This window comes from Bombina bombina, chromosome 6, assembly GCF_027579735.1.
Source record: "Bombina bombina isolate aBomBom1 chromosome 6, aBomBom1.pri, whole genome shotgun sequence".
Lineage (NCBI taxonomy): Eukaryota > Metazoa > Chordata > Amphibia > Anura > Bombinatoridae > Bombina > Bombina bombina.
The window spans coordinates 1,078,043,255-1,078,069,351 of NC_069504.1; the positions used below are offsets into that span (position 1 = coordinate 1,078,043,255).

Here is a 26,097-nt window from a genome sequence, read left to right on the forward strand (position 1 = left end):
ACTTTTCTTCATCTAGCCATCTACCCAGATCATTAATGTACAATTTTGAATTCACAGAATTATTTTTGTTTGCACATTTACAAATATGATTCTTTAAAAAGTGATCTCTTATTTTCTGCAAATTTTTTTTTATCATGCATGTCACACACTGTTGATTTAGGGGATTCAAGGTGCATAAATGTTTCCTCCAGTGAGTGTTTCTGTGGCTGTCTGTGTTTATGCCTTTGTGCTTTGGTTTGTGTCTCTATGAGTGTGTATGTATTTTTTTTTATGTGGGTCTCTCTGTGAGGGTGGGTGTGTATGTCTTTGTGCATTTTCTGTGGATGTCTGTGAGGGTGTGTGCTTATGTCTTTGAGCTTTTTCTATGGGTGTCTCTGTTAGGGTGTGTGTATGTTTGTCTTTGTGTATTTTCTCTGGATGCCTCTTTGAGGGTGGGTGTGTATGTCTGTGTTTTCTGTGGATGTCTCTGAGGGTGTGTGTTTTCTGTGGGTGTCTCTGTGAGGGTGTGTGTATGTATGTCTTTCTGTGTTTTATGTGGTTGTCTCTCTGTGTGTGTATGTCTTTGTGTGTTTTCTGTGGGTGTGAGTGTGTGTGTGTATGTCTTTCTGTGTTTTCTGAGGCTGTCTCTGTCAGTGTTTCCTTGGGTGTATGTGCAAGTTTGAGTTTGTGTGTATGTGTCAATTGTCTGTTCCTTTTTAGGACATTTTGACCTTACTACTGATTATTCACATCTTTCTACAGACTTTGAGACTAATGAGACCTTTCCGGAAGTCCCCAATCTACCATTTAACCTTTAAATTATTGTTTAGGCATTTCAGGGCCCTTCCTTTCAGACACTGCATGCTGTTGTCATCATTTAGTTGGCATCTTCTTTTACAAAAAGATAATTGGAACTCCATATTTTGTTTTCTAAATCTCCTTTTTTTTACAAAACTGTAGTTTACCTCATTACTTGTCAGGTCAATGTAAGCAAGTGCTGAGTGTCTGTTTGGGTGTCTGTGTCTGAGTGTGTTTCTTTGCTTGTCTGCTAGAGTGTCTATATGTGAATCCTTATGTGTGAGTGTGTGTGTTTCAGTGTATGAGTGTGTCTGTGTGTTTGTATGTTAGTACCTTTACAACATTTCCAAGTTTAAATAGACACTTAAGAATAAAGTACATATACGTTTGTCACTTGGTCAAAAATTGCACGTTTCAAAGGAGGGGGGGGGGCCCTGATCAGTGGTTAAGTCAGGGGCCCCAAAATTTTTAGTGGTGGCCCTGCTTCGAGGACAAACACTTCCAGTTCGTGGCTCTTCCTTTCGGCCTGGCCACTGCTCCCAGAATTTTCACAAAGGTTCTGGGGTCCCTGTTGGCGGTACTTCGGTCATGGGGCATTGGGGTGGCGCCTTATCTGGACGACATTCTAGTCCAGGCGCTATCTTTTCAACAAGCAAGATCCCACACCGACATTGTGTTATCTTTCCTGAGAACTCACGGGTGGAAGGTAAATTTGGAAAAGAGTTCCCTAGTTCCAGACACAAGAGTCACCTTCTTGGGAACCATAATAGACTCCCTGTCTATGAAGATTTTTCTGACTGAAGTCAGGAAATCAAAGATTATCAATACTTTTCTAGTCCTTCAGTCCACTCCTCGGCCTTCAGTGGCTCAGTGCATGGAGTTAATCGGACTGGTGGTTGCGGCAATGGACATCATCCCGTTTGCTCGCTTCCATCCCAGACCTCTGCAGTTAAGCATGCTCGGGCAATGGAACGGAGATTATGCAGACTTGTCTCCTCGAATAACTCTGGAGCAGGAGACAAGGGACTCTCTTCAATGGTGGTTGTCTCTGGATCATCTCTCCCAGGGAACCTGCTTTCGCACACCATCTTGGGTGATTGTGACAACAGACGCCAGCCTTCTGGGGTGGGGAGCAGTCTGGGGCTCCCTAAAAGCTCAGGGAGTTTGGACTCGGTCAGAGTCTGTTCTTCCTATAAACATTCTAGAACTGAGAGCAATCTTCAATGCCCGCCTGGCCCCAGTTAGCCTCACTACGGTTTATGAGGTTCCAGTAGGACAACATAACTTCAGGGGCTTACATCAATCATCAGGGAGGAACGAGGAGTTCCTTAGTGATGACAGAGGTAACCAAAATAATCCAGTGGGCGGAAGCCCACTCTTGTTGCCTATCAGCGATCCATATCCCAGGGGTGGACAACTGGGAGGCGTATTTCCTGAGCAGGCAGACCTTTCATCCGGGGGAGTGGGAACTCCATCCGGAAGTGTTCTCCAATCTGATTCTCAAGTGGGGTCAGCCGGAATTGGATCTCATGGCATCCCGACAGAATGCCAAGCTCCGAGAAACAGGTCGAGGTCCAGGGACACCCAGGCGGAACTGATAGATGCTCTGGCGGTCCCTTGAACCTTCAGTCTAGCATACCTATTTCCTCCGTTTGCTCTTCTTCTTCGGGTAATTGCTCGAATCAAACAGGAGAGGGCTTCGGTGATCCTCATAGCGCCGGCCTGGATTGCCTGAAACTGTGTGTAATTCCTGCATAAGCCAGCTGCAGAGCATGAATGGACTACTGGGAGCTAGCTGATAATGACAAGAGGCATATGTGAGTATCCACCAATCACCAGCTAGCTCCCAATAGTGCATTGCTGCTGAGCATATTTAGGTATACTTTTCAATATAGAATACCAAGAGAACAACAAAATTTGCATAACCAACACTGTTATATTAATATACTTTTTACCTCTGTGATTACCTTGTATCTAAGCCTCTGCATACTGCGGCCTTATCTCAGTGCTTTTAGCAAACTTACATTTTAGCCAATTAATGCTGCTTCCTGCATAACTCCATGGGATTGACCACAATGTTATCTATATGACACACATGAACTAGCACTGTCTAGCTGTTAAAAGCTAATACAATGCACTGAGATAAGATGTGGTCAGCAGGGGCTTAGAAACAGTCAGAAGTTTAGAGGTTATAAAGTATATTACTATAACAATGTTGGTTATGCAAAGCTGGGGAATGGGTAGTAAAGATGTTATATATCTTATCTACAATAAAAACAATCAGATAGACTGTCCCTTTAAAACTGCATACTCTATCTGAACTGTGAAAGTTTAATTTTGTCATTCACGTCCCTTTTAAATTCTTCTAGTCAAGCCGTAATTCGCTGGTTTAGTTTATTTTTGTAATAATAGACTGTGATAGTAAAGTTGTCGGGCTAAATAAATTTACAATATGTTTATTCCTGTCTGTCCTTAAAATTTAATTTACACATAATTTAAACGGTTGTTTCTTATTTTATTTTCCTTTTCCAGCCTCAAGTTCTGCGTCAAACTAAACATTATATTCAGCAACTTGAAAGTACTCTGGATACACTCCTAAAGATGAAAGGTAAGATTATGTTATAGCTGTTTTTTATTTGCTTGAGAGCAAATGAGCGCATGTGCATACTTACACGTGGTACACACACACATATATATTTATATATACTGTGTGTATATATACACATGCTTGACATTGTCTACTAAAGCTTTTATTCCCTTAATGACCAGCAATGGGGTTGCCGTTTTGAATTGTGCGGTCTCGCCACCAGCAGCGAGACCGCACTATTTTAGTAGGCCATCTGGATGGAGGGAGGGACTTATAGTGCAGTCTTGCTGCTCGCGGGAAGACCCGCGCTATTATAGACACACATTCCCTTAACAACCAGCAACGTATCCTGTAAGGGGTTAACACAGTCACTATAGTGCAGCTACATATAAGTTTGACCAGACTTCAATTTACAATAACTAAAAAAAAATACAAATTTTACAATGATATGGGTTAGTAATTTTAATAATTTTTAGAGATAAAAATGCCATTTTGCTACCCTTTGATGATACCTGTGCATATTGTCCTGTAAATTTAGCAGATAAGTCTTTTTATGAAATCAGTCGGCTAGATTTAGAATTTTGTCGGTAACGACCCGCGTAGCTAACGGATGCTTTTTTTTCCCTGCACCTTTTAAATACCGCTGGTATTTAGAGTTCACAGAATGGCTGCTTTTTCAGTGCGTTAGGCTCCAAAAAAGGAGCGTAGAGCATAATTTATCGCCACTGCAACTCTCGATACCAGCGGTGCTTACGGACGCGGCCAGCTTCAAAAACGTGCTCGTGCACGGTTCCCCCATAGGAAACAATGGGGCAGTTTGAGCTGAAAAAAAACCTAACACCTGCAAAAAAGCAGCGTTCAGCTCCTAACGCAGCCCCATTGTTTCCTATGGGGAAACACTTCCTAAGTCTGCACCTAACACCCTAACATGTACCCCGAGTCTAAACACCCCTAGCCTTACACTTATTAACCCCTAATCTGCCGCCCCCGGTATCGCTGACCCCTGCATATTATTATTAACCCCTAATATGCCGCTCCGTACACCGCCGCAACCTACCTTATCCTTATGTACCCCTAATCTGCTGCCCATAACACCGCCGACCCCTATATTATATTTATTAACCCCTAATCTGCCCCCCACAATGTCGCCTCCACCTACCTACAATTATTAACCCCTAATCTGCCGACCGGACTTCACCGCTACTATAATAAATGTATTAACCCCTAATCCGCCTCACTAACCCTATAATAAATAGTATTAACCCCTAATCTGCCCTCCCTAACATCGCCGACACCTAACTTCAAGTATTAACCCCTAATCTGCCGACCGGACCTCACCGCTACTCTATTAAATTTATTAACCCCTAAAGCTAAGTCTAACCCTAACACCCCCCTAAGTTAAATATAATTTAAATCTAACGAAATAAATTAACTCTTATTAAATAAATTATTCCTATTTAAAGCTAAATACTTACCTGTAAAATAAACCCTATTTTAGCATTTATATTTATTTTACAGGCAACTTTGTATTTATTTTAACCAGGTACAATAGCTATTAAATAGTTAAGAACTATTTAATAGCTACCTAGTTAAAATAATTACAAAATTACCTGTAAAATAAATCCTAACCTAAGTTACAATTAAACCTAACACTACACTATCAATAAATTAATTAAATAAAATACCTGCAATTATCTACAATTAAATAAACTAACTAAAGTACAAAAAATAAAAAATGCTAAGTTACAAAAAGTAAAAAAATTAATTACAAACATAATAAAAATATTACAACAATTTTAAGCTAATTACACCTACTCTAAGCCCCCTAATAAAATAACAAAGCCCCCCCAAAATAAAAAAATGCCCTACCCTATTCTAAATTACAAAAGTTCAAAGCTCTTTTACCTTACCAGCCCTTAAAAGGGCCTTTTGCGGGGCATACCCCAAAGAATTCAGCTCTTTTGCCTGTAAAAAAAACCATACAATACCCCCCCCCCCAACATTACAACCCACCACCCACATACCCCTAATCTAACCCAAACCCCCCTTAAATAAACCTAACACTAAGCCCCTGAAGATCTTCCTACCTTGTCTTCACCATGCCAGGTATCACCGATCGCTCCAGGCTCCGAAATCTTCATCCAAGCCCAAGCGGGGGCTGGAGATCCATCATCCGGCTGAAGTCTTCTATCAAGCATCGGCTGAAGAGGTCCAGAAGAGGCTCCAAAGTCTTCATGCTATCCGGGCAGAAGAGTAGATCCGGACCGGCAACCATCTTCTTCCAAGCGGTGACAAGCGGCTCCATGTTGAAGACCTCCGGCGCGGATCCATCCTCTTCTTGCGACGTCCTAAGTCCGAATGAAGGTTCCTTTAAATGACGTCATCCAAGATGGCGTCCCTCGAATTCCGATTGGCTGATAGGATTCTATCAGCCAATCGGAATTAAGGTAGGAAAATTCTGATTGGCTGATGGAATCAGCCAATCAGATTCAAGTTCAATCCGATTGGCTGATCCAATCAGCCAATCAGATTGAGCTCGCATTCTATTGGCTGATCGGAACAGCCTATAGGGTGCGAGCTCAATCTGATTGGCTGATTCAATCAGCCAATCAGATTTTCCCTACCTTAATTCCGATTGGCTGATAGGATTCTATCAGCCAATCGGAATTTGAGGGACACCATCTTGGATGACGTCATTTAAAGGAACCTTCATTCGGACTTAGGACGTCGCAAGAAGAGGATGGATCCGCGCCGGAGGTCTTCAACATGGAGCCGCTTGTCACCGCTTGGAAGAAGATGGTTGCCGGTCCGGATCTACTCTTCTGCCCGGATAGCATGAAGACTTTGGAGCCTCTTCTGGACCTCTTCAGCCGACGCTTGATAGAAGACTTCAGCCGGATGATGGATCTCCAGCCCCCGCTTGGGCTTGGATGAAGATTTTGGAGCCTGGAGCGATCGGTGATACCTGGCATGGTGAAGACAAGGTAGGAAGATCTTCAGGGGCTTAGTGTTAGGTTTATTTAAGGGGGGTTTGGGTTAGATTAGGGGTATGTGGGTGGTGGGTTGTAATGTTGGGGGGGGGGTATTGTATGTTATAATATAGGGGTCGGCAGTATTAGGGGCAGCAGATTAGGGGTACATAGGGATAACGTAGGTGGCATCGGTGTGCGGTCGGCAGATTAGGGGTTAAAATTTTTTAATAGAGTGGCGGCGATGTGGGGGGACCTCGGTTTAGGGGTACATAGGTAGTTTATGGGTGTTAGTGTACTTTAGAGCACAGTAGTTAAGAGCTTTATGAACCGGCGTTAGCCCAGAAAGCTCTTAACTCCTGACTTTTTGCTGCGGCTGGAATTTTGTCGTTAGATTTCTAACGCTCACTTCAGCCACGACTCTAAACACCGGCGTTAGAAAGATCCCATTGAAAAGATAGGATACGCAAATGGCGTAGGGGGATCTGCGGTATGGAAAATTTGCGGCTGCAAAGTGAGCGTTAGACCCTTTAATGACTGACTCCAAATACCAGTGGGCGGTAAAAACCAGCGTTAGGAGCCTCTAACGCTGGTTTTGACGGCTACCGCCAAACTCTAAATCTAGGCGAGTGTTTGCTGAGATATATATACAAGGAATTTATTTAGTAATTGGGTGACAACAGCACACTGAAAACAAATAGATACTGAGACACAATGTGTTGTTTAATTATAGTTGTGCTAGATAATGTTTTTTTAAATGGGAATATGATTTCTAAAATTTGATAATTTTGGGATAGACAAGTGAAGTTAGTTTTGTATTATAGTTTGTGTTTTGCTATGTTTTAAATATTAATGGTATAAAAAGCAATAAGTAAATAAAATAAAGAGAAAAAAACAGCCAAGGGCTTAACATTAAAGGGACAGTAAAGTCATAATTAGAAATCCATGATTTAGACAGAGCATACAACTGTAAACATCTTTCCAATTTACTTCTATTATTTAATTGCTTTTTTCTCTAGTTATCCTTTGCTAAAGGTTTATCTAGGTAAGCTCAGGAGCAGCAAAGAGCATAGGTTCTAGCTGCTGATTGGTTGCTACATATACAGTATATACCGACTGTCATTGGCTCACCCATGTGTTTAGTTAGAAACCAGTAGTGCATTTATGCTCCCTCAACAAATGATACCAAGAGAATGAAACTAATTTGGTAATAAAAGTAAACTGGAAAGTTGTTTAAAATTGTATGTTCAATTCAATCATGAAATAAATATTTTGATTCATGTCCCCTTTTAAACAATATGCATTTCTCATTGAAATGTTTAAAATACAGGAGGTGCAAAAATTATAACCTACAATGACTTTTCTCCAACATTGGTGTGTCCGGTCCACGGCGTCATCCATTACTTGTGGGAAATGTTCTCCCCACAGGGAAAGGCAAGGAGAGCACACAGCAAGAGCTGTCCATATAGCTCCCCCTCTGGCTCCGCCCCCCAGTCATTCTCCTTGCCGCTCTGAACAAGTAGCATCTACCACGGGGATGGCGAGGAGTTTGTGGTGTTAGTTGTAGTTTTTTATTCTTCTATCAAGAGTTTGTTATTTTAAAATAGTGCTGGCTTGTACTATTTACTCTATAACAGAAAAGTGATGAAGATTTCTGTTTAAGAGGGCTATGATTTTAGTACAAGTAACTAAAATCCATTACTGTTACCACGCAGGACTGTTGAAACAAGAGAACTTCAGTTGGGGGTAACAGTTTGCAGACTCATCTGCTTCAGGTATGACTAGTCTCCTTCTAACAACACAGGCTAATGCTAGATGACAGTCATTTTTCCCCTCAGGGGAAACGGTAAGCCATTTTTCTTTCACCTCAGATAACAGGCTTCCCCTTTTTGTTTTTTATGCTGGTAGACACTGTTAGGGGCTAAATCGATTGGTTTTTATTACAATATTATACCATTTGAAATATTTTATAAGCTCACATACACTTGGGAACGTTTTTTATTGATCTGGCTTGTTTTAGACACCTAAATCTAGTCAGGAAGGCCCCTTCACTCTAGTGTGCTGAGGGAGGAAGCCTCATTTTGGCAAACACTAGCGAAGCGCACAACTATTCCTATAGAGGACAGCTGCGCTTTCAAAGATCCTATGGATAAAAAATTGGAAGGATTGCTTAAAAAGATTTTTGTTCAGCAAGGGTTCATCCTTCAACCAGCTACGTGTGTTATTACTGTCACTTCAGCGGCGTCCTTTTGGTTCGAAGAACTAGAAAGGTCGCTCCAGAAAGAGACTTCCTATGAAGAAGTCATGGACAGAATTCACGCATTAAAGTTAGCTAATTCCTTTAAATTGGATGCCGCCTTTCAAATAACGAAATTGGCGGCGAAAAACTCAGGTTTTGCTATAGTAGGGCGGAGGGCGCTTTGGCTAAAATCCTGGTCGGCAGACGTGTCGTCCAAGACTAAGTTACTGAATATTCCTTTCAAGGGTAAGACCCTTTTTGGGCCGGAATTGAAGGAAATTATTTCAGACATCACTGGGGGTAAGGGCCATGCCCTCCCACAGGATAGGCCTTTTAAGGCTAAGAACAAGTCTAATTTTCGTTCCTTTCGCAATTTCAGAAACGGACCGGCTAATAACTCCACTGCCGCTAGACAAAAAGGTAACGCGGACCAGCCCAAACCCGCTTGGAAGCCCATGCAAGGCTGGAACAAGGTTAAACAAACCAAGAAACCTGCTGCTGCTACCAAGACAGCATGAAGGGGTAGCCCCCGATCCGGGACCAGATCTGGTAGGGGGCAGACTATCTCTCTTCGCTCAGGCTTGGGTAAGAGATGTTCTGGATCCCTGGGCACTAGAGATAGTTTCCAAGGGATATCTGTTAGAATTCAAGGGACTTCCTCCAAAGGGAAGGTTCCACCTGTCTCGCTTATCTTCAGACCAGATAAAGAAACAGGCATTCTTACATTGTGTAAGAGACCTATCAAAGATGGGAGTGATAAACCCAGTCCCCTCCGGGGAACAAGGTCTAGGGTTTTACTCAAACCTGTTTGTGGTTCCCAAAAAAGAGGGAACTTTCAGGCCAATTCTGGATTTAAAGATATTAAATAAGTTCCTCAGAGTTCCATCCTTCAAGATGGAAACCATTCGGACAATCTTACCAACAATCCAGCAGGGTCAATTTTTGACTACCGTGGATCTGAAGGATGCGTATCTACATATCCCAATCCACAAATCTCATCAGTTCCTGACGTTCGCCTTTCTGGACAAACATTACCAGTTTGTGGCTCTTCCATTCGGTTTAGCCACCGCTCCCAGAATTTTCACAAAGGTGCTAGGGTCCCTTCTAGCGGTCCTAAGACCGAGGGGCATCTCTGTAGCACCTTATCTAGACGACATCCTAATCCAAGCGTCGTCTCTTTCCAAAGCGAGGGCTCATACAGACATTGTGTTGGCTTTTCTCAGATCTCACAGGTGGAAAGTGAACATAGAAAAAAGTTCACTGTCACCGTCCACAAGGGTTCCTTTTCTGGGAACAATAATAGATTCTGTGGAAATGAAGATCTTTCTCACAGACGTCAGAAAGAAAAAGCTTCTAAAAGCTTGTCGAGTTCTTCACTCTATTCCTCAACCCTCCATAGCTCAATGCATGGAAGTAATAGGACTAATGGTCGCAGCAATGGATGTGGTTCCTTTTGCTCGAATTCATCTAAGACCATTACAGCTGTGCATGCTCAATTAGTGGAATGGGGACTATACAGACTTGTCTCCCCAAATTCAAGTAGACCAGGTAACCAAGGACTCACTTCTCTGGTGGTTGACCCAGGATCACCTGTCTCAGGGAATGAGTTTCCGCAGACCGGAGTGGGTCATCGTCACGACTGACGCCAGCCTCTTGGGGTGGGGCGCGGTCTGGGACTCTCTGAAAGCTCAGGGCCTATGGTCGCGGGAAGAGTCGCTTCTCCCGATAAACATTTTGGAACTAAGAGCTATATTCAATGCGCTCCTGGCTTGGCCTCAGCTAGCGGAAGCCAGGTTCATAAGATTTCAGTCGGACAACATAACGACTGTTGCGTACATCAATCATCAGGGGGGAACAAAGAGTTCCCTAGCGATGAAGGAAGTAACCAAGATAATCCAATGGGCAGAGAATCACTCCTGCCATCTATCTGCTATTCACATCCCAGGAGTAGACAACTGGGAGGCGGACTATTTGAGTCGTCAGACTTTCCATCCGGGGGAGTGGGAACTCCATCCGGAGGTCTTTGTTCAGTTAACCCAATTATGGGGCATTCCAGACATGGATCTAATGACGTCCCGTCAGAACTTCAAGATTCCTTGCTTCGGGTCCAGATCCAGGGATCCCAAGGCGACTCTAGTGGATGCATTAGTGGCGCCTTGGTCGTTCAACCTAGCATATGTGTTTCCACCGTTTCCTCTCCTCCCCAGGCTCATAGCCAGGATCAAACAGGAGAAGGCCTCTGTGATTCTGATAGCTCCTGCGTGGCCACGCAGGACTTGGTATGCAGACCTGGTGAATATGTCATCGGCTCCACCATGGAAGCTACCTTTGAGACAGGACCTTCTAGTACAAGGTCCATTCGAACATCCCAATCTAGTTTCTCTGCAGCTGACTGCTTGGAAATTGAACGCTTGATTTTATCCAAGCGTGGGTTTTCAAATTCTGTGATTGATACTCTGGTCCAAGCCAGAAAACCTGTGACTAGAAGGATTTACCATAAAATATGGAAAAAATATATCTGTTGGTGTGAATCCAAAGGATTCTCCTGGAGTAAGATTAAAATTCCAAAGATTCTCTCCTTTCTCCAAGAAGGTTTGGATAAAGGATTGTCAGCTAGTTCTCTAAAAGGACAGATTTCTGCATTATCCGTCTTGTTGCACAAACGACTGGCAGCTTTGCCAGATGTACAAGCTTTTGTTCAGGCTTTGGTTAGAATCAAGCCTGTTTACAGACCCATGACTCCTCCTTGGAGTCTAAATTTAGTTCTTTCAGTTCTTCAAGGGGTTCCGTTTGAACCTTTACATTCCATAGATATTAAGTTACTATCTTGGAAAGTTCTGTTTTTGGTTGCTATTTCTTCTGCTAGAAGAGTTTCTGAATTATCTGCTTTGCAGTGTGATCCACCCTATCTGGTGTTCCATTCAGATAAGGTTGTTTTGCGTACTAAGCCTGGTTTTCTTCCAAAAGTTGTTTCCAACGAGAACATCAACCAGGAAATAGTTGTTCCTTCTTTGTGTCCAAATCCAGTTTCAAAGAAGGAACGTTTATTACACAATTTAGATGTTGTTCGTGCTTTAAAGTTCTATTTAGAAGCAACAAAAGATTTTAGACAAACCTCATCCTTGTTTGTCGTTTACTCTGGTAAGAGGAGAGGTCAAAAAGCTACTGCTACCTCTCTCTATTTCTGGCTGAAAAGCATTATCCGCTTGGCTTATGAGACTGCCGAACGGCAGCCTCCTGACCGTATCACAGCTCACTCTACTAGGGCTGTGGCTTCCACATGGGCCTATAAGAACGAGGCTTCTGTTGACCAGATATGTAAGGCAGCGACTTGGTCTTCTCTGCACACTTTTGCCAAATTCTACAAATTTGATATTTTTGCTTCTTCGGAGGCTGTTTTTGGGAGAAAGGTTTTGCAAGCCGTGGTGCCTTCTGTTTAGGTAACCTGATTTGCTCCCTCCCTTCATCCGTGTCCTAAAGCTTTGGTATTCGTTCCCACAAGTAATGGATGACGCCGTGGACCGGATACACCAATGTTGGAGAAAACAGAATTTATGCTTACCTGATAAATTACTTTCTCCAACGGTGTGTCTGGTCCACGGGCCGCCCTGTTTTTTTTTAATCAGGTTGAAATTTTTTTTCTTTATACACTACAGTCACCACGGCACCCTATGGTTTCTCCTTTTTCTCCTAACCGTCGGTCGAATGACTGGGGGGCGGAGCCAGAGGGGGAGCTATATGGACAGCTCTTGCTGTGTGCTCTCCTTGCCTTTCCCTGTGGGGAGAACATTTCCCACAAGTAATGGATGACGCCGTGGACCGGACACACCGTTGGAGAAAGTAATTTATCAGGTAAGCATAAAATCTGTTTTCATGTTTCTTTCTAATGACACGATGAGTCCACTGATCATCTAATTACTAATGGGAATATCACTCCTGCCCAGAAGGAGGCGGCAAAGAGCACCACAGCAAAGCTGTTAAATATCACTTCCCTTCTATCCAACCCCAGTCATTCTGTTTGCCTACATTAGTGTAAGGAAGTGGTAAAGTTGGTGTCTGAAAAGATTCTTCAATCAAGAGTTTATTATTTTATTTGCAGTAGCTGTAGTCCATTTCAGTCTCTTTAGTAGAGCATTGGTGGCTTTTAAGCAAAGGGAACTTGTGGGACATAATTTTTACTGCGCCTCACTCATATTTAAATAAAAATTGCTGCCCATATTTTCCACATGTCAATGTGAGGGAAAGGACCTCTCCAAACCTAGTGAGCTGCCTTGCTGCTAGGCAGATTATTGAGGTAAGTGCTAATATATTTTCTTAAGCAGCTTTAAGGAAAAGACATGGCACTTTACTATTTCCCTAACAGGGATTTTAATACATTACTCCTAGTGTTGTAAGGGGGATTATGTATGGCAGTATTGCAGGCACTGGGAACTTGAGGAGAACGTAGCTCATTTTGTTGGTTTTATTAACGTTTTTGCATTAAGATGTTATTTTTGACACGCCCACGATGGGCGGGGCTTGTGTGAGGTAAAAATGTATCTATTGCGCATTTGTTGTTCTCTCACTTCCTGTGTATGGAGGAGAGATATCTGCATCTTATCGTTTTTCTGTCAATTGTTAGCCTATCATTACTGAAACAGCTCCAGTTTGGATTCAGGTTTTAAAAAATAAAGCAGTTTCTTTTTAAATTGGCACTTCAGCAAAGCTATTGCTGAGGTGTAGAGGCTGTTTAATGTTTTTATTACTCAATATCTTGTAAAATAAAGCAGTTTCTATTTTGTATTGCATCAAAAATAAAGCAGTTTCGTTTTAAAATTTAAAGAAACCGCAACTTTTTTCTCTTGTTAAGTGTATCCAGTCCACGGATCATCCATAACTTGTGGGATATTCTCCTTCCCAACAGGAAGTTGCAAGAGGATCACCCACAGCAGAGCTGCTATATAGCTCCTCCCCTCACTGCCATATCCAGTCATTCTCTTGCAACTCTCAACTAAGATGGAGGTCGTAAGAGGACTGTGGTGTTTTATACTTGGTTTATTTCTTCAATCAAAAGTTTGTTATTTTTAAATGGTACCGGAGTGTACTGTTTATCTCAGGCAGTATTTAGAAGAAGAATCTGCCTGCGTTTTCTATGATCTTAGCAGAAGTAACTAAGATCCTTTGCTGTTCTCACATATTCTGAGGAGTGAGGTAACTTCAGAGGGGGAATAGCGTGCAGGTTTTCCTGTAATAAGGTATGTGCAGTTAAAATATTTTTCTAGGGATGGAATTTGCTAGAAAATGCTGCTGATACCGAAGTAATGTAAGTAAAGCCTTAAATGCAGTGATAGCGACTGGTATCAGACTTATTAATATAGATACATACTCTTATAAAAGTGTATTTTAAAACGTTTGCTGGCATGTTTAATTGTTTTTTTACATATGTTTGGTGATAAAACTTATTGGGGCCTAGTTTTTTCCACATGGCTGGCTTGAATTTTGCCTAGAAACGGTTCCCTGAGGCTTCCCACTGTTGTAATATGAGTGGGAGGGGCCTATTTTGGCGTTTTTTTGCACAGCAAAAATTACAGACACAGACATCCAGCTTCTTCCTGCATGATCCAGGACTTCTCTGAAGGGCTCAAAAGGCTTCAAAAGTCGTATTGAGGGAGGTAAAAAGCCACAGTAGAGCTGTGGCAGTTGTTGTGACTGTTTAAAAAACTTTTTTGTCATTTGTTATTTCGTTTTTGGTATTAAGGGGTTAATCATCCATTTGCAAGTGGGTGCAATGCTCTGCTAACTTATTACATACACTGTAAAAATTTTGTTAGTGTAACTGCATTTTTTCACTGTTATTTAAAAATTTGGGAAAATTTGTGTTTCTTAAAGGCGCAGTAACGTTTTTTATATTGCTTGTAAACTTGTTTTAAAGTGTTTTCCATTCTTGCTAGTCTCATTGCTAGTCTGTTTAAACATGTCTGACACAGAGGAACCTACTTGTTCATTATGTTTGAAAGCCATGTTGGAGCCCCATAGGAGAATGTGTACTAAATGTATTGATTTCACCTTAAACAGTGAAGATCAGTCTTTATCTATAAAAGAATTATCACCAGAGGGTTCTGTCGAGGGGGAAGTTATGCCGACTAACTCTCCCCACGTGTCAGACCCTTCGCCTCCCGCTCAGGGGACGCACGCTAATATGGCGCCAATTACATCAGGGACGCCCATAGCGATTACCTTGCAGGACATGGCTGCAATCATGAATAATACCCTGTCAGAGGTATTATCTAGATTGCCTGAATTAAGAGGCAAGCGCGATAGCTCTGGGGTTAGGAGAGATACAGAGCGCGCAAATGCTGTTAGAGCCATGTCTGATACTGCGTCACAATATGCAGAACATGAGGACGGAGAGCTTCAGTCTGTGGGTGACATCTCTGACTCGGGGAAACCTGATTCAGAGATTTCTAATTTTAAATTTAAGCTTGAGAACCTCCGTGTATTGCTTGGGGAGGTATTAGCTGCTCTGAATGACTGTAACACAGTTGCAATTCCAGAGAAATTGTGTAGGCTGGATAGATACTATGCGGTGCCGGTGTGTACTGACGTTTTTCCTATACCTAAAAGGCTTACAGAAATTATTAGCAAGGAGTGGGATAGACCCGGTGTGCCCTTTTCCCCACCTCCTATATATATTTAGAAAAATGTTTCCAATAGACGCCACTACACGGGACTTATGGCAGACGGTCCCTAAGGTGGAGGGAGCAGTTTCTACTTTAGCAAAGCGTACCACTATCCCGGTTGAGGACAGTTGTGCTTTTTCAGATCCAATGGATACAAAATTGGAGGGTTACCTTAAGAAAAACAGAATTTATGTTTACCTGATAAATTACTTTCTCCAACGGTGTGTCCGGTCCACGGCGTCATCCTTACTTGTGGGATATTCTCTTCCCCAACAGGAAATGGCAAAGAGCCCAGCAAAGCTGGTCACATGATCCCTCCTAGGCTCCGCCTACCCCAGTCATTCGACCGACGTTAAGGAGGAATATTTGCATAGGAGAAACCATATGTTACCGTGGTGACTGTAGTTAAAGAAAATAAATTATCAGACCTGATTAAAAAAACCAGGGCGGGCCGTGGACCGGACACACCGTTGGAGAAAGTAATTTATCAGGTAAACATAAATTCTGTTTTCTCCAACATAGGTGTGTCCGGTCCACGGCGTCATCCTTACTTGTGGGAACCAATACCAAAGCTTTAGGACACGGATGAAGGGAGGGAGCAAATCAGGTCACCTAAATGGAAGGCACCACGGCTTGCAAAACCTTTCTCCCAAAAATAGCCTCAGAAGAAGCAAAAGTATCAAATTTGTAAAATTTAGAAAAAGTGTGCAGTGAAGACCAAGTCGCTGCCTTACATATCTGATCAACAGAAGCCTCGTTCTTGAAGGCCCATGTGGAAGCCACAGCCCTAGTGGAGTGAGCTGTGATTCTTTCAGGAGGCTGCCGTCCGGCAGTCTCATAAGCCAATCGGATAATGCTTTTAATCCAGAAGGAGAGAGAGGTAGAAGTTGCTTTTTGACCTCTCCGTTTACCAGAATAAACAACAAACAAAGACAAAGTTTGTCTGAAATCCTTAGTAGCTGCTAAGTAAAATTTGAGAGCACGAACTACATCCAAGTTGTGCAACAAACGTTCCTTCTTTGAAACTGGATTAGGACACAAAGTAGGCACAACTATCTCCTGGTTAATGTTTTTGTTAGAAACAACTTTTGGAAGAAAACCAGGTTTAGTACGCAAAACCACCTTATCTGCATGGAACACCAGATAAGGAGAAGAACACTGCAGAGCAGATAATTCTGAAACTCTTCTAGCAGAAGAAATTGCAACCAAAAACAAAACTTTCCAAGATAATAACTTAATATCAACGGAATGTAAGGGTTCAAACGGAACCCCCTGAAGAACTGAAAGAACTAGGTTGAGACTCCAAGGAGGAGTCAAAATTTTGTAAACAGGCTTGATTCTAACCAGAGCCTGAACAAAGGCTAGAACATCTGGCACAGCTGCCAGCTTTTTGTGAAGTAACACAGACAAGGCAGAAATCTGTCCCATCAAGGAACTTGCAGATAATCCTTTTTCCAATCCTTCTCGAAGGAAGGATAGACTCTTAGGAATCTTAACCTTGTCCCAAGGGAATCCTGCAGATTCACACCAACAGATATACCAAATTATGTGGTAATTTTTCTGGTTACAGGCTTTCAGGCCTGAACAAGAGTATTAATAACAGAATCTGAGAACCCTCGCTTTGATAAGATCAAGCGTTCAATCTCCAAGCAGTCAGCTGGAGTGGGTCGAACGGACCTAGAACAAGAAGGTCTCGTCTCAAAGGTAGCTTCCATGGTGGAGCCGATGACATATTCACCAGATCTGCATACCAAGTCCTGCGTGGCCACGCAGGAGCTATCAAAATCACCGACGCCCTCTCCTGATTGATCCTGGCTACCAGCCTGGGGATGAGAGGAAACGGCGGGAACACATAAGCTAGTTTGAAGGTCCAAGGTGCTACTAGTGCATCCACTAGAGCCGCCTTGGGATCCCTGGATCTGTACCCGTAGTAAGGAACTCTGAAGTTCTGACGAGAGGCCATCAGATCCATGTCTGGAATGCCCCACGGTTGAGTGACTTGGGCAAAGATTTCCGGATGGAGTTCCCACTCCCCCGGATGCAATGTCTGACGACTCAGAAAATCCGCTTCCCAATTTTCCACTCCTGGGATGTGGATAGCAGACAGGTGGCAGGAGTGAGACTCCGCCCATAGAATGATTTTGGTCACTTCTTCCATCGCTAGGGAACTCCTTGTTCCCCCCTGATGGTTGATGTATGAACTTGGCCCTCGCTAGCTGAGGCCAAGCTTTGAGAGCATTGAATATCGCTCTCAGTTCCAGAATATTTATCGGTAGAAGAGATTCTACCCGAGACCAAAGACCCTGAGCTTTCAGGGATCCCCAGACCGCGCCCCAGCCCATCAGACTGGCGTCGGTCGTGACAATGACCCACTCTGGTCTGCGGAAGGTCATCCCTTGTGACAGGTTGTCCAGGGACAGCCACCAACGGAATGAGTCTCTGGTCCTCTGATTTACTTGTATCTTCGGAGACAAGTCTGAATAGTCCCCATTCCACTGACTGAGCATGAACAATTGTAATGGTCTTAGATGAATGCGCACAAAAGGAACTATGTCCATTGCCGCTACCATCAAACCTATCACTTCCATGCACTGCGCTATGGAAGGAAGAGGAACGGAATGAAGTATCCGACAAGAGTCTGGAAGTTTTGTTTTTCTGGCTTCTGTCAGAAAAATCCTCATTTCTAAGGAGTCTATTATAGTTCCCAAGAAGGGAACCCTCGTTGACGGAGATAGAGAACTCTTTTCCACGTTCACTTTCCATCCGTGAGATCTGAGAAAGGCCAGGACAATGTCCGTGTGAGCCTTTACTTGAGGAAGGGACGACGCTCGAATCAGAATGTCGTCCAAGTAAGGTACTACAGCAATGCCCCTTGGTCTTAGCACCGCCAGAAGGGACCCTAGTACCTATGAGAAAATCCTAGGAGCAGTGGCTAATCCGAAAGAAAACGCCACGAACTGGAAATGCTTGTCCAGGAATGCAAACCTTAGGAACCGATGATGTTCCTTGTGGATAGGAATATGAAGATACGCATCCTTGAAATCCACCTTGGTCATGAATTGACCTTCCTGGATGGAAGGAAGAAGTGTTCGAATGGTTTCCATCTTGAACGATGGAACCTTGAGAAACTTGTTCAAGATCTTGAGATCTAAGATTGGTCTGAACGTTCCCTCTTTTTTGGGAACTATGAACAGATTGGAGTAGAACCCCATCCCTTGTTCTCCTAATGGAACAGGATGAATCACTCCCATTTTTGGCAGGTCTTCTACCCAATGTAAGAATGCCTGTCTTCTTATGTGGTCTGAAGACAACTGAGACCTGTGGAACCTCCCCCTTGGAGGAAGCCCCTTGAACTCCAGAGAATAACCTTGGGAGACTATTTCTAGCGCCCAAGGATCCAGAACATCTCTTGCCCAAGCCTGAGCGAAGAGAGAGAGTCTGCCCCCCACCAGATCCGGTCCCGGATCGGGGGCCCGCATTTCATGCTGTCTTGGTAGCAGTGGCAGGTTTCCTGGCCTGCTTTCCTTTGTTCCAGCCTTGCATAGGTCTCCAGGCTGGATTGGCTTGAGAAGTATTACCTTCCTGCTTAGAGGACGTAGCCCTTGGGGCTGATCCGTTTCTGCGAAAGGGACGAAACTTAGGTTTATTTTTGGTCTTGAAAAGACCTATCCTGAGGAAGGGCGTGGCCCTTGCCCCCAGTGATATCAGAGATAATCTCTTTCAAGTCAGGGCCAAAGAGTGTTTTCCCCTTGAAAGGAATGTCAAGCAATTTGTTCTTGGAAGACGCATCCGCTGCCCAAGATTTTAACCAAAGCGCTCTGCGCCACAATAGCAAACCCAGAATTTTTTCGCCGCTAACCTAGCCAATTGCAAGGTGGCGTCTAGGGTGAAAGAATTAGCCAATTTAAGAGCACGAATTCTGTCCATAATCTCCTCATAAGAAGAAGAATTACTAATAATCGCCTTTCCTAGCTCATCAAACTAGAAACACGCGGCTGCAGTGACAGGGACAATGCATGCAATTGGTTGTAGAAGGGAACCTTGCTGAACAAACATCTTTTTTAGCAGACCTTCTAATTTTTTATCCATAGGATCTTGGAAAGCACAACTATCTTCTATGGGTATAGTGGCGCGCTTGTGTAGAGTAGAAACCGCCCCCTCGACCTTGGGGACTGTCTGCCATCAGTCCTTTCTGGGGTCGACTATAGGAAAACAATTTTATAAATATGGGGGGAGGTACTAAAGGTATACCGGGCCTGTCCCATTCTTTACTAACAATGTACGCCACCCGCTTGGATATAGGAAAAGCTTCGGGGGGCCCCGGGGCCTCTAAGAACTTTTCCATTTTACATAGTGGTTCTGGAATGACCAGATAATCACAATCATCCAAATTGGATAACACCTCCTTAAGCAGAGCGCGGAGATGTTCCAACTTAAATTTAAAAGTAATCACATCAGGTTCAGCTTGTTGAGAAATGTTTCCTGAATCTGAAATTTCTCCCTCAGACAAAACCTCCCTGGCCCCCTCAGACTGGTGTAGGGGCCCTTCAGAAACCATATCATCAGCGTTCTCATGCTCTACAGAATTTTCTAAAACAGAGCAGTCGCGCTTTCGCTGATAAGTGGGCATATTGGCTAAAATGTTTTTGATAGAATTATCCATTACAGCCGTTAAATGTTGCATAGTAAGGAGTATTGGCGCACTAGATGTACTAGGGGCCTCCTGTATGGGCAAGACTGGTGTAGACGAAGGAGGGGATGATGCAGTACCATGCTTACTCCCCTCACTTGAGGAATCATCTTGGGCATCATTTTTACTAAATTTTTTTTTTTTTTATGACATAAAATACATATAGTTAAATGAGAAGGAACCTTGGTTTCCCCACAGTCAGAACGCAATCTATCTGGTAGTTCAGACATGTTAAACAGGCATAAACTTGATAACAAAGCACAAAAAACGTTTTAAAATAAAACCGTTACTGTCACTTTAAATTTTAAACTAAACACACTTTATTACTGCAATTGCGAAAAAGTATGAAGGAATTGTTCAAAATTCACCAAAATTTCACCACAGTGTCTTAAAGCCTTAAAAGTATTGCACACCAAATTTGGAAGCTTTAACCCTTAAAATAACGGAACCGGAGCCGTTTTTATATTTAACCCCTTTACAGTCCCTGGAATCTGCTTTGCTGAGACCCAACCAAGCCCAAAGGGGAATACGATACCAAATGATGCCTTCAGAAAGACTTTTCTATGTATCAGAGCTCCACACACATGCAGCTGCATGCCATGCTGTCCTCAAAAACAAGTGCGCCATACCGGCGCGAAAATGAGGCTCTGACTATGATTAGGGAAAGCCCCTAAAGAATAAGGTGTCTAAAACAGTGCCTGCCGATATAATCATATCAAAATACCCAGAATAAATGATTCCTCAAGGCTAAATATGTGTTAATAATGAATCGATTTAGCCCAGAAAAAGTCTACAGTCTTAATAAGCCCTTGTGAAGCCCTTATTTACTATCTTAATAAACATGGCTTACCGGATCCCATAGGGAAAATGACAGCTTCCAGCATTACATCGTCTTGTTAGAATGTGTCATACCTCAAGCAGTAAGAGACTGCACACTGTTCCCCCAACTGAAGTTAATTGCTCTCAACAGTCCTGTGTGGAACAGCCATGGATTTTAGTTACGGTGCTAAAATCATTTTCCTCATACAAACAGAAATCTTCATCTCTTTTCTGTTTCTGAGTAAATAGTACATACCAGCACTATTTTAAAATAACAAACTCTTGATTGAATAATAAAAACTACAGTTAAACACTAAAAAACTCTAAGCCATCTCCGTGGAGATGTTGCCTGTACAACGGCAAAGAGAATGACTGGGGTAGGCGGAGCCTAGGAGGGATCATGTGACCAGCTTTGCTGGGCTCTTTGCCATTTCCTGTTGGGGAAGAGAATATCCCACAAGTAAGGATGACGCCGTGGACCGGACACACCTATGTTGGAGAAATGTTTATTCAACAAGGTTTTATTTCTTCTGTTATGTGTGATCAGTCCACGGGTCATCATTACTTCTGGGATATAACTCCTCCCCAACAGGAAATGCAAGAGGATTCACCCAGCAGAGCTGCATATAGCTCCTCCCCTCCACGTCACTCCCAGTCATTCTCTTGCACCCAACGACTAGATAGGATGTGTGAGAGGACTATGGTGATTATACTTAGTTTTTATAACTTCAATCAAAAGTTTGTTATTTTACAATAGCACCGGAGCGTGTTATTACTTCTCTGGCAGAGTTTGAAGAAGAATCTACCAGAGTTTTTACTATGATTTTAACCGGAGTAGTTAAGATCATATTGCTGTTTCTCGGCCATCTGAGGGAGGTAAAAGCTTCAGATCAGGGGACAGCGGGCAGATGAATCTGCATTGAGGTATGTAGCAGTTTTTATTTTCTGAATGGAATTGATGAGAAAATCCTGCCATACCGTTATAATGACATGTATGTATACTCTACACTTCAGTATTCTGGGGATGGTATTTCACCGGAATTACTCTGTAAAAAGTACATTAAACCTTTTAATAGGTATTTATTATGTTAAACGTTTTTGCTGGAATGTAGAATCGTTTGCATTTTCTGAGGTACTGAGTGAATGAATATTTGGGCATTATTTTTCCACTTGGCAGTTGCTTTGTTTTAATTGTGACAGTTTCGTTTCTCTCTCACTGCTGTGTGTGAGGGGGAGGGGCCGTTTTTGGCGCTCTTTGCTACGCATCAAAAATTTCCAGTCAGTTACTCTTGTATTTCCTGCATGATCCGGTTCATCTCTAACACAGGACCTTCTGATACAGGGTCCATTCAAACATCAAAATCTAACTTCTCTGAAGCTGACTGCTTGGAAATTGAACGCTTGATTTTATCAAAGCGTGGTTTTTCTGAGTCGGTTATTGATACCCTGATACAGGCTAGGAAGCCTGTTACCAGAAGGATTTACCATAAGATATGGCGTAAATACCTATACTGGTGCGAATCCAAAGGTTACTCCTGGAGTAAGGTTAGGATTCCTAGGATATTGTCCTTTCTACAAGAAGGTTTAGAAAAGGGTTTATCGGCTAGCTCATTAAAGGGACAGATCTCAGCTCTGTCCATATTGTTACACAGGCGTCTGTCAGAAAATCCAGACGTCCAGGCCTTTTGTCAGACTTTAGCTAGGATCAAGCCTGTGTTTAAAACTGTTGCTCCGCCATGGAGTTTAAACTTAGTTCTTAACGTTTTACAGGGTGTTCCTTTTGAACCCCTTCATTCCATCGATATAAAATTGTTATCTTGGAAAGTTCTGTTTTTAATGGCTATTTCCTCGGCTCGAAGAGTCTCTGAGTTATCAGCCTTACATTGTGATTCTCCTTATCTGATTTTTCACTCAGACAAGGTAGTTCTGCGTACTAAACCTGGGTTCTTACCTAAGGTAGTCACTAACAGGAATATCAATCAAGAGATTGTTGTTCCATCCTTGTGTCCAAATCCTTCTTCAAAGAAGGAACGTCTTCTACACAATCTGGATGTAGTTCGTGCCCTCAAGTTCTACTTGCAGGCAACTAAGGATTTTCGACAAACGTCTTCCCTGTTTGTCGTGTACTCTGGTCAGAGGAGAGGTCATAAGGCTTCGGCTACCTCTCTCTCTTTCTGGCTTCGTAACATAATTCGTTTAGCCTATGAGACTGCTGGACAGCAGCCTCCTGAAAGAATTACAGCTCATTCTACTAGAGCTGTGGCTTCCACTTGGGCCTTTAAGAATGAGGCCTCTGTTGAACAGATTTGCAAGGCTGCAACTTGGTCTTCGCTTCATACTTTTTCCAAATTTTACAAATTTGACACTTTTGCTTCTTCGGAGGCTATTTTTGGGAGAAAGGTTCTTCAGGCAGTGGTTCCTTCTGTATAATGGTCCTGCCTATCCCTCCCGTCATCCGTGTACTTTTGCTTTGGTATTGGTATCCCAGAAGTAATGATGACCCGTGGACTGATCACACATAACAGAAGAAAACATAATTTATGCTTACCTGATAAATTCCTTTCTTCTGTTGTGTGATCAGTCCACGGCCCGCCCTGTTTTAAGGCAGGTAAATATCTTTTAAATTATACTCCAGTCACCACTTCACCCTTGGTTTCTCCTTTCTCGTTGATTCTTGGTCGAATGACTGGGAGTGACGTGGAGGGGAGGAGCTATATGCAGCTCTGCTGGGTGAATCCTCTTGCATTTCCTGTTGGGGAGGAGTTATATCCCAGAAGTAATGATGACCCGTGGACTGATCACACAACAGAAGAAAGGAATTTATCAGGTAAGCATAAATTATGTTTTTACAGCCCCTTGCATGCATTGCGCCTGTCACTGCTGCAGCGGCATTCTGGTTTGAGGCCCTGGAAGAGGCCATCCAAACAGCTCCATTGAATGAAATTATTGACAAGCATAGAACGCTTAAGCTAGCTAACTCATTTGTTTCTGATGCCATTGTTCATTTGACTAAACTAACGGCTAAGAATTCCGGATTCGCCATCCAGGCGCGTAGGGCGCTATGGCTTAAATCCTGGTCAGCTGACGTGACTTCAAAGTCTAAATTACTCAACATTCCTTTCAAGGGGCAGACCTTATTCGGGCCTGGCTTGAAGGAAATTATTGCTGACATTACTGGAGGCAAGGGTCATACCCTTCCCCAGGACAGGGCCAAATCAAAGGCCAAACAGTCTAATTTTTGTGCCTTTCGAAATTTCAAGGCAGGAGCAGCATCAACTTCCTCCGCTTCAAAACAAGAGGGAACTGTTGCTCATTCCAGAAAGGCCTGGAAACCTAACCAGTCCTGGAACAAGGGCAAGCAGGCCAGATAGCCTGCTGCTGCCCCCAAGACAGCATGAAGGAACGGCCCCCTATCCGCAAACGGATCTAGTGGGGGGCAGACTTTCTCTCTTCGCCCAGGCGTGGGCAAGAGATGTTCAGGATCCCTGGGCATTGGAGATCATATCTCAGGGATATCTTCTGGACTTCAAAGCTTCTCCTCCACAAGGGAGATTTCATCTTTCAAGGTTATCAGCAAACCAGATAAAGAAAGAGGCATTCCTAAGCTGTGTGCAAGACCTCCTAGTAATGGGAGTGATCCATCCAGTTCCGCGGACGGAACAAGGACAGGGATTTTATTCAAATCTGTTTGTGGTTCCCAAGAAAGAGGGAACCTTCAGACCAATCTTGGATCTAAAGATCTTAAACAAATTCCTCAGAGTTCCATCATTCAAAATGGAAACTATTCGGACCATCCTACCCATGATCCAAGCGGGTCAGTACATGACCACAGTGGACTTAAAGGATGCCTACCTTCACATACCGATTCACAAAGATCATCATCGGTTCCTAAGGTTTGCCTTTCTAGACAGGTATTACCAATTTGTAGCTCTTCCCTTCGGGTTGGCCACTGCCCCAAGAATTTTTACAAAGGTTCTGGGCTCACTTCTTTCGGTTCTAAGACCGCGAGGCATAGCGGTGGCTCCGTATCTAGTCGACATCCTGATACAGGCATCAAGCTTTCAAATTGCCAAGTCTCATACAGAGATAGTTCTGGCATTTCTGAGATCGCATGGGTGGAAAGTGAACGTGGAAAAGAGTTCTCTATCACCACTCACAAGAGTCTCCTTCCTAGGGACTCTTATAGATGTAGAGATGAAAATTTACCTGACGGAGTCCAGGTTATCAAAACTTCTAAATGCTTGCCGTGTCCTTCATTCCATTCCACGCCCGTCAGTGGCTCAGTGCATGGAAGTAATCGGCTTAATGGTAGCGGCAATGGACATAGTGCCATTTGCGCGCCTGCATCTCAGACCGCTGCAATTATGCATGCTAAGTCAGTGGAATGGGGATTACTCAGATTTGTCCCCTCTACTAAATCTGGATCAAGAGACTAGAGATTCTCTTCTCTGGTGGCTTTCTCGGGTCCATCTGTCCAAGGGTATGACCTTTCGCAGGCCAGATTGGACGATTGTAACAACAGATGCCAGCCTTCTAGGTTGGGGCGCAGTCTGGAACTCCCTGAAGGCTCAGGGATCGTGGACTCAGGAGGAGAAACTCCTCCCAATAAATATTCTGGAGTTAAGAGCAATATTCAATGCTCTTCTAGCTTGGCCTCAGTTAGCAACACTGAGGTTCATCAGATTTCAGTCGGACAACATCACGACTGTGGCTTACATCAACCATCAAGGGGGAACCAGGAGTTCCCTAGCGATGTTAGAAGTCTCAAAGATAATTCGCTGGGCAGAGTCTCACTCTTGCCACCTGTCAGCGATCCACATCCCAGGCGTAGAGAACTGGGAGGCGGATTTTCTAAGTCGTCAGACTTTTCATCCGGGGGAGTGGGAACTCCATCCGGAGGTGTTTGCTCAACTGGTCCATCGTTGGGGCAAACCAGAACTGGATCTCATGACGTCTCGCCAGAACACCAAGCTTCCTTGTTACGGATCCAGGTCCAGGGACCCGGGAGCAACGCTGATAGATGCTCTAGCAGCTCCTTGGTTCTTCAACCTGGCCTATGTGTTTCCACCGTTTCCTCTGCTCCCTCGACTGATTGCCAAAATCAAACAGGAGAGAGCATCGGTGATTCTGATAGCGCCTGCGTGGCCACGCAGGATCTGGTATGCAGACCTAGTGGACATGTCATCTCTTCCACCATGGACTCTGCCTCTGAGGCAGGACCTTCTAATACAAGGTCTTTTCAATCATCCAAATCTAATTTCTCTGAGACTGACTGCATGGAGATTGAACGCTTGATTCTATCAAGGCGTGGCTTCTCCGGGTCAGTCATTGATACCTTAATACAGGCTCGGAAGCCT

At 43.4% G+C, this 26,097-nt stretch overlaps 1 protein-coding gene across 1 annotated transcript in view; it reads left to right on the plus strand.

Annotated features, from left to right (window-relative positions):
* STRA8 (stimulated by retinoic acid 8) overlaps positions 1 to 26,097 on the plus strand; it is a 136,191-nt gene that overhangs the window by 32,292 nt on the left and 77,802 nt on the right. Inside the window, exon 2 of the mRNA XM_053719688.1 lies at positions 3,310 to 3,385. Coding sequence (XP_053575663.1) covers positions 3,310 to 3,385 — 76 coding nt within the window. The remainder of the gene's footprint in view (positions 1 to 3,309; positions 3,386 to 26,097) is intronic.